The sequence below is a fragment of the Stegostoma tigrinum genome, chromosome 47, assembly GCF_030684315.1.
Source record: "Stegostoma tigrinum isolate sSteTig4 chromosome 47, sSteTig4.hap1, whole genome shotgun sequence".
NCBI lineage: Eukaryota > Metazoa > Chordata > Chondrichthyes > Orectolobiformes > Stegostomatidae > Stegostoma > Stegostoma tigrinum.
In genome coordinates, this window is record NC_081400.1 from 4,133,706 (window position 1) to 4,145,890 (window position 12,185).

At 45.2% G+C, this 12,185-nt stretch overlaps 1 protein-coding gene across 1 annotated transcript in view; it reads right to left on the minus strand.

Annotated features, from left to right (window-relative positions):
* Positions 1-233: 233 nt before the first annotated feature.
* Positions 234-12,185, minus strand: part of prune (prune exopolyphosphatase) — a 30,045-nt gene continuing 18,093 nt past the window's right edge. Inside the window, exons 4-8 of the mRNA XM_048525693.2 lie at positions 11,296-11,480; positions 8,053-8,211; positions 6,783-6,877; positions 2,319-2,477; positions 234-892 (exon numbers count right to left, since the gene is read on the minus strand). Coding sequence (XP_048381650.1) covers positions 473-892; positions 2,319-2,477; positions 6,783-6,877; positions 8,053-8,211; positions 11,296-11,480 — 1,018 coding nt within the window. The 3' untranslated portion in view covers positions 234-472. The remainder of the gene's footprint in view (positions 893-2,318; positions 2,478-6,782; positions 6,878-8,052; positions 8,212-11,295; positions 11,481-12,185) is intronic.

Below are 12,185 nucleotides of genomic sequence, written 5' to 3' on the forward strand. Positions count from 1 at the left end.
GAAAGGATTAAGAGACTAAAAGGGCTGAACGGCCTCCTCATGTAGATTCTGGTATCAGGAAGCGTTGGAAAGGAAGAAGCCCTTAGCCCCATAGTGCCTTTAAACATTCAACCCGAAACCCCCCTCCCCCCATCAACCCACCAAAATCACCCTGTGGTCACATTTTCCCCAGCAGCAGTATTGGGGCGGGGGGGGGGGGGGGGGGGGGGGGCGTTGGGGGGGCGTTGGTGGGGTGGGTGGGGAGTGCAAGGATGGGGCCAATTGGTGGCAGGGGTGGGGAACCAGGTGATAGATCGAAAAGAGTGTTTCCTTGCCCAGGAGGGAGGCAAATAAATGTTTAATCGGGGGGGCAGGGATTGGGGCATGACTTCAGCTAGTTTCAAAACTGCCTCTTTCCAAAGATCAACTCAACCCCTCCATCCCCCAGTGACAACCTCAACAGTCAAAACCAGAAGCTCTGTCCAGACTCAGGCTAGTGGTTGCTGGGATCCACCACTGGGCCCTCGACAGCCATTTTGTCGAACCGCTCCAAGATAGCCTCCTGCAACAGTTTGGGCAACCCCCCATCCAGAGGGCAGCCCTCCACCAGGCTGTTCATGGGAGTGGGGGGTAGGTAAACCTCCTCGTCGCAGGCAGTCTCCTCCACATCCTCCCCCTCTTCCTCCCCCTGTCCCCTCGGGACCCGTGAGACAGTTCCCCACCCCCAGCAGACAACTGCAGGGTCTGACCGGCCAGCCTCCTGGGCCTTCAGGAAGTCCACAATGACGGGCAGCACCTTCTTGCGAGAGGCTTGCCCATTTCCCTGGTGGTAGGCCACGATTTCTGAATCTGGGCTGTCCAGTGGCGTCAGCTGTAACAAAGGGGTCTCAGACTCCTCCAGTGCCCGGCTCACCTATAATCAGAGAATTAGGGACACTCAGAGAGGAACAGTCCATCCCGTCGCTATTGACCAGACCAGACCCACCCCACACACACACACACCCATCCCACAAAGTGGTGTAAAGAGACAGCCTAGACACTCAACTTTTGTATTTAAAGGCAAGCATAAGATGCTGTGCTTCACATAGGCTTTAATCAAACTACTTTATTGTCACAACACAGTTAAAATACCAAAAAGAAAAGGAAGAATTAGCATAATTTTACTTCAAGGTTTTGGAGTAGATTGTCAACCAACCTCAATAATTTTACTTCATTTTTGTTTTAGAGTCTTACAGCATGGAAACAGACCCATCCGTCCAACTAGTCCACACCCACCATCTTCCCAAACTAATTTAATTAGAAGCAAATTATTGCAGATGCTTGGAAACAAAAAGAAATGCTAGAGATCACAGCGGGTCAGGCAGCATCTGTAGAGAGACAGTAAACTAATGTTTCAAGTCTAGGTAACACTTCATCAGCTCTGGATGAGGCTAGATAGGCTAGAACCTTTTTCCACTGGAGTGTAGGAGATTGAGCGGTGACTTTCCAGAGGTCTATAAAAATCATGAGGGGCACAAAAGGCAGGTGTCTTCCCTAGGGCGAGGGATTTCAGGACTAGGGGGCACGTTATTAAGGTGAGAGAAGATGTGTATTTTTGAAATCTGAGGAACAATTTATTTTTAAAACACGGAGAATGGCTCATTGATGGGATGAACTACCAGAGGAAGTGGTGGATGCAAGTACAGTTACAACATTTAAAAGACATTTAGATAAGTACGTGAATAGGAAATGCTTGGAGGGATATGGGCTGAGTGCAGGCAGGTGGGACTAGTTTAGTTCGGGATTACGGTCGACATGGACTGCTTGGATCGAAGGGTCTGTTTCCATGCTGTAGGACTCTATTATTGGTCTAGTCATCGCTCTGAGGAACGAACCAGAATGGTTGTCGTCCAATTTATTAAACTGACTAACTTGGTGAATTGACACTCCCTGTGCCTTTAATAGCCTTTCTGCAAATTCCTCTGCCCACTGCATTGACCAGCTCTTCAAAGGCATTAGGCACCCAGGACCTTACAAAAGTCTTTCATTTTCGAACATACACCATTGAAACTTAATGGATTTACTTCAATTTACATACATCAGATAATGACCAGTCTCAATTCTTGTGATGCCTCCCAGGGTCAAATGAAACAGGTTTCCTCTCAATAACCCTGACTACTGTTTGTTGCAAAATACCCATCTGGATCATTAATGCCCTTCAGAGAAGGAAATCTGCCCTACTTACCCATACTGGCCTACACGTGACTCCAGACACCGCAACGTGGATGACTCTTAGCCTCCCTCCAAGACTCTCACCCCACATCCCGACCAAATCCATTATGTAGACTCTCAGAACGTACCGATTCTCTCAAGTTACAGTGTGGGCTGTAGACTGCCAACTGCCGGAAGGGTTCACTCTTCTGCTCAAAGGTGATGGTCATGACAACCAGAACGCTGTAGCCCCTGGCCCGACAAAATTCCTCAAACCCTGCTTTCAATCCGGGACGGGCCAGCAGCTCCTGCAAGGGGGAGGAAGGTTCAGAGGTCAACGCAATTCGTTGAAAACAGGTCAAAACGACCCTGCTTCACAGAAACATTGCAAGCGGAGCTTGTGAGCTCCATGAGACAATTCAACTGTGCTGTGCCTCACAGCCAGACCCCAGTCCTTTCCTCCCTCGTGCTAAATCTTGCTCCCGCTTATTTATTTTCGAGGAGGCGGCTTCGCAGGTAACGCTAACATTTATTGCCCATTTCCAGAAAGTGGCAACAGGGAGGGGCCTAGGGACAAAAAGAGGTAGGTAATTCAGGCGATTGCTGAAGCAGTTTAGAATCAATGCAAGAGGTGGCAATCACCTGAATTACCTACCCAATTTGAGGAAAATTAATAGGCCACTGCGTTCAATTCTGGTCTCCCTGCTACAAGAAAGATGTTGTGAACCTTGAAAGGGTGCGGAAAAGCTTTACAAAGATGTTGCCAGGGTTGGAGGCTGTGGGCTATAGGGAGAGGCTGGAATAGGTGGGGCTATTCTCCATGGAGCATCAGAGGTTGAGGGGTGACCTTATAGAGGTTTATAAAATTGTGAGGGGCATGGATAGGGTGAATAGCCAAGGTCTTTTTCCCAGGGTGGGGGAGTCCAAAACGAGAGGAGCATAGGTTTAAGGTTGGTGGGGTCAGGGGGATTTAAAAGGGACTAAGGGGAAACTTTTTCACGCAGAGGGTGGTGCGTGTATGGAATGAGCTAACACAGGAGGTGGCAGAGGCTGGTACAATTACAACATTTAAAAGGCATCTGGATGGGTACTTGGTTAGGAAGGGTTGGGGAATATGGGTCAAATGCTGGCAAACTGAACTAAATTTATTTAGGATATCAGGTCGGCCTGGATGAGTTGGACCGAAGGGTCTGTTTCCGTGCTATACATCTTGGACTCTATGATCTAAATTCTCCTGTACAAGGAAACATCTTTTCTCTATCCATCTGCCAAGTCCTGTCAAGATCTTACACATTTCAATTAAGTCACCTCTAAACTCCAGAGGATACAGGCCTAACCTTTCCTCATAAGGCAATCCACTCATTCTGGGTATTAGTCAAATAATCCTTCTCTGAACTGTTTCCAATGCATTAATATCTTTCCATAAGTAGCAGTACACAGTACTCCAGATGCGGTCTCACTAATGCCCTGTATAACTTGAGCATAACCTCCCTATTTTTTGTATTCCGCTCTCCTCACAATAAAAATGGAACATTGTTTGATTTCCTGATTACTTGCTATTCTTGTATTCTGCAGCTAATCTATTTGTAGGCTCCTCTCCATAACTCACTTCCTTATCTTTGTGTCGTCAGCAAATTTAGCCACAATATTTGATTGTGTCATCCAAATTATTTATATAAATTGTGAAGAGTTGAGACTTTAGCAAGGGGCATTGTGGCATATCACTTGTGACATCTTGAAGACCCATTTAATCCTAATCTCTCCTTCCTGCAGCTGCCAATCTTCTATCCAATATATTATCCCTCACAGAAGAAATAGGAGCAGGAGTAGGCCATCTGGTAAGATCTTGGCTGATCCTTTCGTGGACTCAGCTCCACTTACCAGCCCGCTTATCATAACCCTTTATTCCTTTACTGTCCAATAATTTATCTTTGCCTTAAAATCAATGAGGTAGCCTCAACTGCTTCACCGGGCAGGGAATTTCATAGAAACCCTCTCCTTTGGAACATAGAACATTACAGGCCCTTAGTTCCTCCTCAACTCAGTCCTAAATCTGCTCCCCCTTATTTTGATGCTATGCCCCCTTGTTCTAGTTTTGCCCACTGCTGGAAACAACCTCCTTGCTTCTACCTTATCTATTCCCTTCATAATCTTATATGTTTCTATAAGAGCCCCATCTCATTCTCCTAAATTCCCCTTAGACCGTGGGCTTTTATCTTCGAGAATAACTTTTAATGTGGTACCTTTTGGAAATTTACAAGCCATCCATTAGTTCCCCTCTACCCATGGTCTAGTTACTTCTTCAAAGAACTCTAATAAATTAACCACAAGTAGTTTTCCTTTGTGCAAAAGGAAATCTGTCTGTGCTGCTTGCAAAACAGAACTTTTCACTGTACTAAGAAATGTGACAACAAATCAAGTCAAACCTGCCTGATTACCTTGACTGTATACAAACGCCCTGATATAACAGCTTTAAGTAATAGCTGCTAATGTTTTGTCCTATGACAGATACTAAGCGATACTGGCCTGCAGTTCCCTGCTTTCTGCTCTACCCCCACCCCCCGTTTGAATCAACTGTTTTCCAATCCAAAGGAACTGTTATCAAATCTAATCTTTGATAAATTAAAACTAATACATTAACTATCTCATTAGCTATTATTTTTTAAGATCGTAGAATCTCTACAGTGTGGAAGCAGGCCATTCAGCCCCTTGGGTTCACATCTACCCTGCGAAGATCATCCCACCCAGAACCACCTCGTATTTCCCATGGCTAACCCACTGAGTCTGCACATCCCTGGATACTACGGGACAATTTAGCACGGCCAATCCACCCAAAGCTACACATCCCTGGATACTACAGGGCAATTTAGTATGGTCAATCCACCCTAACCTGCAAATCTTTGGACCGTGGGAGGAAACTGGAGCACCCAGAGGAAGCCCATGCAGACATCTTCATTGTCTATTGGCCCAACCCATTGCTAACTCTCTTTTTCCCCACATATCTGAAGAAAGTTTTTTTCATCTGTTTTTATGTATTTGGTAAACTTACTCTTGTACTCTAAATTTTTGGTTTGATTTATTGTCACATATACTTGGGTACAGTGAAAAGTTGTGTTTTACTTGCGGTACAGGCAGATCATACCACACAAAATACATTAGGGTAATAAAGCATAGCAAGGATTACAATGTTATGGCTCTACAGAAAGTGCACAACGAGCAAGATCAAGAGTTAAATTTAAAATTGGAGGGGCTCTTAATTTTTCTATGATTAATCTTGTTGTAATTCGTTGCTTGTTTAAAAAGAAATTCCATGCTCTGACCTGCCACATATTTTTGAAACTTTTACAGTTTTTTTTTGCACTCATCCTATCATTGACATTTTTAGTTAACCACTGATAGCAGGACATTCTATTGAAACGTTCAAATGTATCTATTCACTTTTTGTTTGCCACTGCATCTCAACTAACTTAATCCTTAACCCAAATTGCTAGTTCACCTTTGCTAGCCCTGTTTTCATGCCCTCATAACTGCTTTGTTTAAATTCAAACTAGTACTCTTAGACCCACACTTCTCTCAGAGTCTAAGAGATATACAGCAGGAAAACAGACCCTTCAGTTCAATTCGTCCATGCTGACCAGCTATCCTAAATTTATCCAGTCCCATTTGCCAGCATTTGGCCCATATCCCCCTCAATCCTTCCCATTCATATATCCATCCAGGTGCCTTTTTAAATGTTATTATTGTACCAGACTCCACTGCTTCCTCTGGCAGCTCATTCCATACATGCACCACCCTGTGTGAAAAAGTTGCCACTTAGGTCTGTTTTAAATGTTGTCCCTCTCACCTTACACTATGCCCCTCTCATTTTGAACTCCCCTAACCTAGGGAAAGGCCTTAGCCATTCACCCTATCCATGACCCTCATGATTTTATAAACCTCTATAAAGGTTATCCTTCAGACTCTGACAACCAGGGGGTAAAAAACCCCAGCCTATTCAGCCTCAAACCCTCCAACCCCAGAAACATCCTTGTAAATCTTTTCTGCACCTTTTCAAGTTTAACAACATCTTTGCTGCAGCAGGCAGACCAGAACTGAACACAGTATTTCAAAAAGCAGCCCCAATGTCCTGTACTGCCGCAACATGACCCTTCCAACTCCTATATTCAATGCGTTGACCAATAAAGGCAAGTGTATCAAACATCTTCTTCACTGTCTACTGCAACTCCACCTTTGACAAGCCATGAGTCTGCACCCCAAGGTCTCTTTGTTCCCCAGAACCCCATTAGGTGTGCAAGTCCTGTCCTGATTTGCCTTACCAAAATGCAACACCTCATTTATCTGAATTAAACTCCGTCTGCCACTCCTCAGCCCATCTGATCAATTGTAATGACCTTCTTTTTCTTCTACCCACTACAACACCAATTCCCTTAGATTAAGTGAAACACAAGTGTATTTTGGCTGCTGCTCTCTAGGGTTGCGTTTCCTATGGGATAATCCTACTGTGTTAGTCAAAACTAGGTCTAGTATAGCCCATTCTCTGGTTGGTACCACAGCTTGATGGTCTAAGATATGGGATCGCTGATGAAGGTGAGATTGATTTGCTAAACCCCTACCTCGAGCCTCAGGTAGACAGCACTGATGGCTAAAAGGATATCCCCGCCAGATAAAACCTTCAGGTCTTTCCTCAGCATCTGCTCGATGGTCAACCCTGGAGACAACAGAATGATTTGTACCAACGGGATGATTTATTCCCTCCCCCTGTATCTCTCAGCAAATTGACCATTGGTGTTCGCTGGTGGCTCACTGGGGACTCTCTCTTTCTCGCATCTCGAGTGAGGAGCTTTCAGGCATAAGCCCCACAAAGAGGCAATGAAGCACAAAATCCAGGCTGACCTTCTCAGAAGGCGCGCCACATTAAAACAGCGTGGCTGTCTCTCTGCTGGTCTTGAGGAGTTGCCTTGTTGGCAAAAAACGTTACACTCTTTCACAGAATCCCTACAGTGTGGAAGTAGGCCATTCAGCCCATTGAGGCCATGCCCCGCTTCTGAAGAGCATCTCACCCACACCCCTGTAACCCTGCACTTCACATCCCTGGACAGTACGGGGCAATTTAACATGGCCAATCCACCTAGCCTCCACAACACTGGACACAGTGGGCAATTTAACAAGCACAGTCCATCCTAACCTGCACACCTTTGGATTATGTGAGGAAACCAGAGCACCTGGAAGAAAGCCCACGCAGACACGGGGGGAGAATGTGCAAACTCCACACGTTCAGTCGCCCGAGGGTGCAATCGAAGCCGGGTCCCTGGTGCTGTCAAGGCAGCATGCCACCCTCTTTGTGAATTGGTTACTGTCAGAATGCAGAACCATATGCGTCCACCTCTTACTTACGCACTCATTTTAGATGCTTTACAATTTTCATTAAAGCCAGCCCCACCACCCTCTCAAGGGCAACTAGAGACAGGCAATAATTGCTGACCCAGCCAATGATGCCCACATCCCACAAAAGAATTTTTAAAAAACTACAAAGGCCACTATTAAGGAAAAGAGTGGGACTCTTTCCTTGGAGGCTGGGGCCAAATAAATCATTTGCGCCACATTCCTAAAAAGAGGTCACTGGAGGCATAGTGTTGTTTACGGGAACTTTCTGTGTGCAAACTGGCTGCACTTTCCTCTACGCCAGCATTGTGCTGCAGCCTCAATGGATTGTGCGCTCGGGACCCTGGGAGCAGGACTCAAATGTTAGCCACCTAGCTAGACAGCGTGCCTTGGCCCAAACAAATCATGAAGTTTCAAGCTTGACCCAGTGAGGTCCTCGACATTATTTCCCCTTGCTTCCTTCCTCTTCCCCATTCCCCAACTGCGAGAGGAGGCTGTTACCGCTGACGTCGAACTTGGCTCTCTGCAGTGAATCAAACACGACGGCCCTTGGCAGGAGATCTGTGAATCTTGACTCCAAGGTGGTGACATATTCAGTGTCCTTTGGTGTCACTTTCCCAGCTTCAGGCGCCATGTTAATGCAGTCCAGGAGAATGGTACCTGCGACAGAAAGAGAGAAACAAATCAGCCTTTCCATTACAATGCCAAACAATTACCCCACAGTATTTACTGCGCTCTCATTTCACACCAGACTCCTTTTATCCTGCTCTTTATCGCCACTCCAATCACCATAGCATATGTACCAACAGATTCAAGAACAGCTTCTTCCCCACTGACTTCTGAATGGACCTCTTAAATTTGAACATTAATCTTGCTCTGTGTACCTTCTCTGCACCCATATTATTGTATCCCTTACTCTGTTCCATTACCCTAATGCACTTTGTATCATAAGACAAGACAGCCAGGTTTCCAAAAGTAAACTAGATCCATTTGCCAGTGCTTGACCCATATCACTGTCAGCCTTTCCTATTCAAATGTCTTTGTAACTTGTTGTGGACCAGACCAGACCAGACCAGACCCCTCAATATGCTTTAAGAAAGTAGCCTAGAGCCTAACATTTATTTTTCTTTATTCATTAATGCAATGAGGACATTGCTGGCCAGGCAGCATTTATTGCCAGATCCCCAATTGCCTAGTTCAGAGGCATCCACATTGCTGTGGGTCTGGAGTCACACGTAGGCCAGACCAGGTGAGGATGGCAGTTTCCTTCCCTAAAGGACATTAGTGACCAGATGGGTTTTTCCAACAATCGACAATGGATTCATGGTCATCATTAGATTCTTAACTCCAGATATTTATTGAATTCAAATTCCACCATTTGCCATGGTGGGATTCAAACCCAGGTTCCCATAACAGTATCTGGGTCTCTGGATTAACAGGCCAGTGATAATATCACTAGGCCATCACCTCCCCCGATATTTATTGTCTGTCCCTAGTTGCCCTTGAGGTGGTGGTGGGCTGCTTTGTTGTGTTCCATGAAAAACATACAGCCCGTGAAATTACCTTTAAAGTCAGTGCAAGATGCAGTGTTCCAGATGTGATGTGACCACACTACCCAACATTAAGCAAAACTATTTATTTATACACTATAGTTAAAATAACCTAACAATGGGAAAACTTAACCAAATAACTGATACAGTACCCATTACAATTAGTTGTTCCAGTAGAGTCACATTTCCTAGATATACCCATTGGCAAAAAGGCTAATTCAGACAGATTTTCACATGCAGTTCTCCAATCCAGGAGGAAGAGAAAATTCAGAGAGAGGAGCAGCCAGGAGACATTCATTGAAGCTTCCAACTCTTTTGAGAGCACAAAGACTTATGCTTGAAAATTAAACCTAAAAACTAAAACAAAAAACACTAGAAAGCCTGGGTCTGAGAGAGCTGGCAACACCCAGGCTGCTTCCAACTTTAAAAAAAAACCCCAAGGCCTCACAAATTATTTACTTTCTCAGAGACAGCTGTACACCTCTGCATTACAACCTCTCTTCAAAACAAAACCAGGACAAAATAATCTCAAGTGATAGGATTTCTCAAATAGTACCCACATCTAACTGTTCTAGCAGTTCATTCCACACATCAACTAGCCCCGTGCGAAAAAGTTGCTCCTGCGGTCCCTTTTAAATATGACTCTTACGTTGCAGTGATATAGGATACTGGTGAGATTACTTTTCAAGTTAGTGTGCAATTTTGGTCTCCTTATTTAAAGAAGCAGCATTGGAGGTGGTTCAGAGGAAGTTTGCAATGCTGATTGCCAGGAACGAGTGCTTGGTTTGTGAGGAAAGGTTGCTCTGCTTGGGACTGTAAGAAATTACAGAGAGTTGTGAACACAGCCCAGTCCGTCACACAAGCCAACCTTCCATCCACTGACTCCACCTATACTTCCTGCTGCCTCAGGAAGGTAGCCAACATCAAAGACCCTTCCCACCCCAGTTATATTCTCTTGCAACCTCTTCCATTGGGCAGAAGATACAAAAGCTTCAACACATTTACCAACAGATTCTAGAACAGCTTCTTCTCCACCGTTATTAGACTTCTGAATGGACCTTTCAAATTTAATGTTGACCTTGCTCTCTACGTGCCTTCTCTGCAGTCATAACATGGAATTTCTCGCTTTGTTCTATTACCCTAATGCACTTTGTATGATACGATCTGCCTGTGCTACACGCAAAACAAAACTTTTCACTGTAGCTAGATACACGTGACAATAATTATAAATCAAATCAGAGACTAGGCTTCTTTCTACAGGAGTTCAGAAGAGTGAGGGGTGATTTGTGTGAATGACGCAAGACCCTGAATGGTGTTGACAACGTGGAAAGGATGCTTCCTCTCGTGGGTCACTCCAGAAAGAGTGGGTACTGTCTTAAAATTCAGGGTCACCCTTTCAGGACAGAGCTGAAGGGAATGTTCTTTTCCCTCAGAAGAATGAGAGATTTTGGAACTCCCTGCCTCAGAAACCAGTGTAGATGGCGTTCTTGAATATTTTTACGGCAGAGATGGATTAGATTCTTGGAGGTGGGGAAATCCAGACTAATTCGAGGTCGATGGGAATGCATCCCTGTGGTAAAAAGTAGGCTATTAAGCCCATCGAGTAAGCTACACCATTCAATGGGATACTAGCTGAACGGATTATCCTCTATTCCACTTTTGATCCTTTTCTCCTTAACACCTCGATTCCCTTCCTGATTAAAAATCTCTCTATCTCAGCCTTAAATACACATAATGAACCACTCAACAGCCCTCTGCGGTAAAGAATTCCACAAAATCAATCCCCTCAAAGACAGAATATGTCTCCTCATCTGTCTTAGATATGTGACGCCTTCCTTATAGTGCCATCTGGTCCTAGACTCTCCCACAAAGGGGGAGAAAACCTCACCACATCTCCTCTGTCAATTTCCCCCAAAGCATCCTGTATGTTTTGATAAGGTCGCCTTTCGTTCTTCTAAACTCCAACAAGTACAGGCCCAAAGTACTCAACCTCTCCTCATATGACAGCCCCTCCATAACTTTCCCTGGACTGTCTCCGCAAGACTTTTCTCTAGAGTTCTGCTTTCAATTCAGTGATAACTGCATAATTACAGCTCCCCTGCTGTTGCTGCCTCCTGATTTCACTGGGAAGTAAAACCACTCCTGCTCCCCTTCTCCCCTTCCACGCCTCTGAAATAGCAATGTAGGCCCTTACTGCGCAGGACATCAGCAAGCTGCCTGTCCAGAATATCAGGCGCTTTTAGGATGATCCGTTCCGTCACCAACGTTGCGCAGGACCCCACGGGCTCGGTGGTCACAGCAAGGCCAGGGGTGAGGGGACGCTCCAAGCGCCGGTGGTCAACCACCTCCATCACCAAGTCCTCCAGGGCCGAGTCACCTCTATGGGAAAGGAGAGTCGTACACAGTCAATGCACAACAAACAAGAGCAAACTGCAAGTGTTAAAGCCTCACTCAGAAAACCTTTACAAGCTCCACAGAATCAGAGCTATATAGCACAGAAACAGATCCCTCTGTGCAGGATGACCAGATATCCTAAAAAAAAATCTAGTCCTGTTTGCCAGCATTTGGCCCATATCCCCAAAAACCCTAGGTAAAAAGTGAAAGAACTGCAGATGCTGTAAATCAGGAACTAAAACAAAAATTGCTGGAAAAGCTCAGAAGGTCTAGCAGCATCTGTGAAGGAAAATAAAAAATCTGTACTGAGGAAGGGTCACCACACTGTCTTTTCCTTCACAGATGCTGCCAGACCTGCTGAGCTTTTCCAGCAACTTTCTGTTTTTGTCCCTTTAAACCTTTCCTATTCATATACCCATCCAGATGCCTTGTAAATGCTGTAACTGTACCAGCCTCCACCACCTCCTCTGGCAGCTCATTCCATACACGCACCACCCTCTGCATGAAAAAGTTACCCCTCAGGTCCCTTTTAAGTTTCAAGTTTCGTGTTTGTTTTCCTTGGACTGAACTCAGATTTCCAGAGCTGTCTGTCATTTCTCCATCAGTTCAGGTGTGAACGTTCACTGCTTGGAGGGGGGTAAAAAAAAGAGGGCGACAGCAGGAGAGTTGTGGTGAGGGGAGGAAATGAGG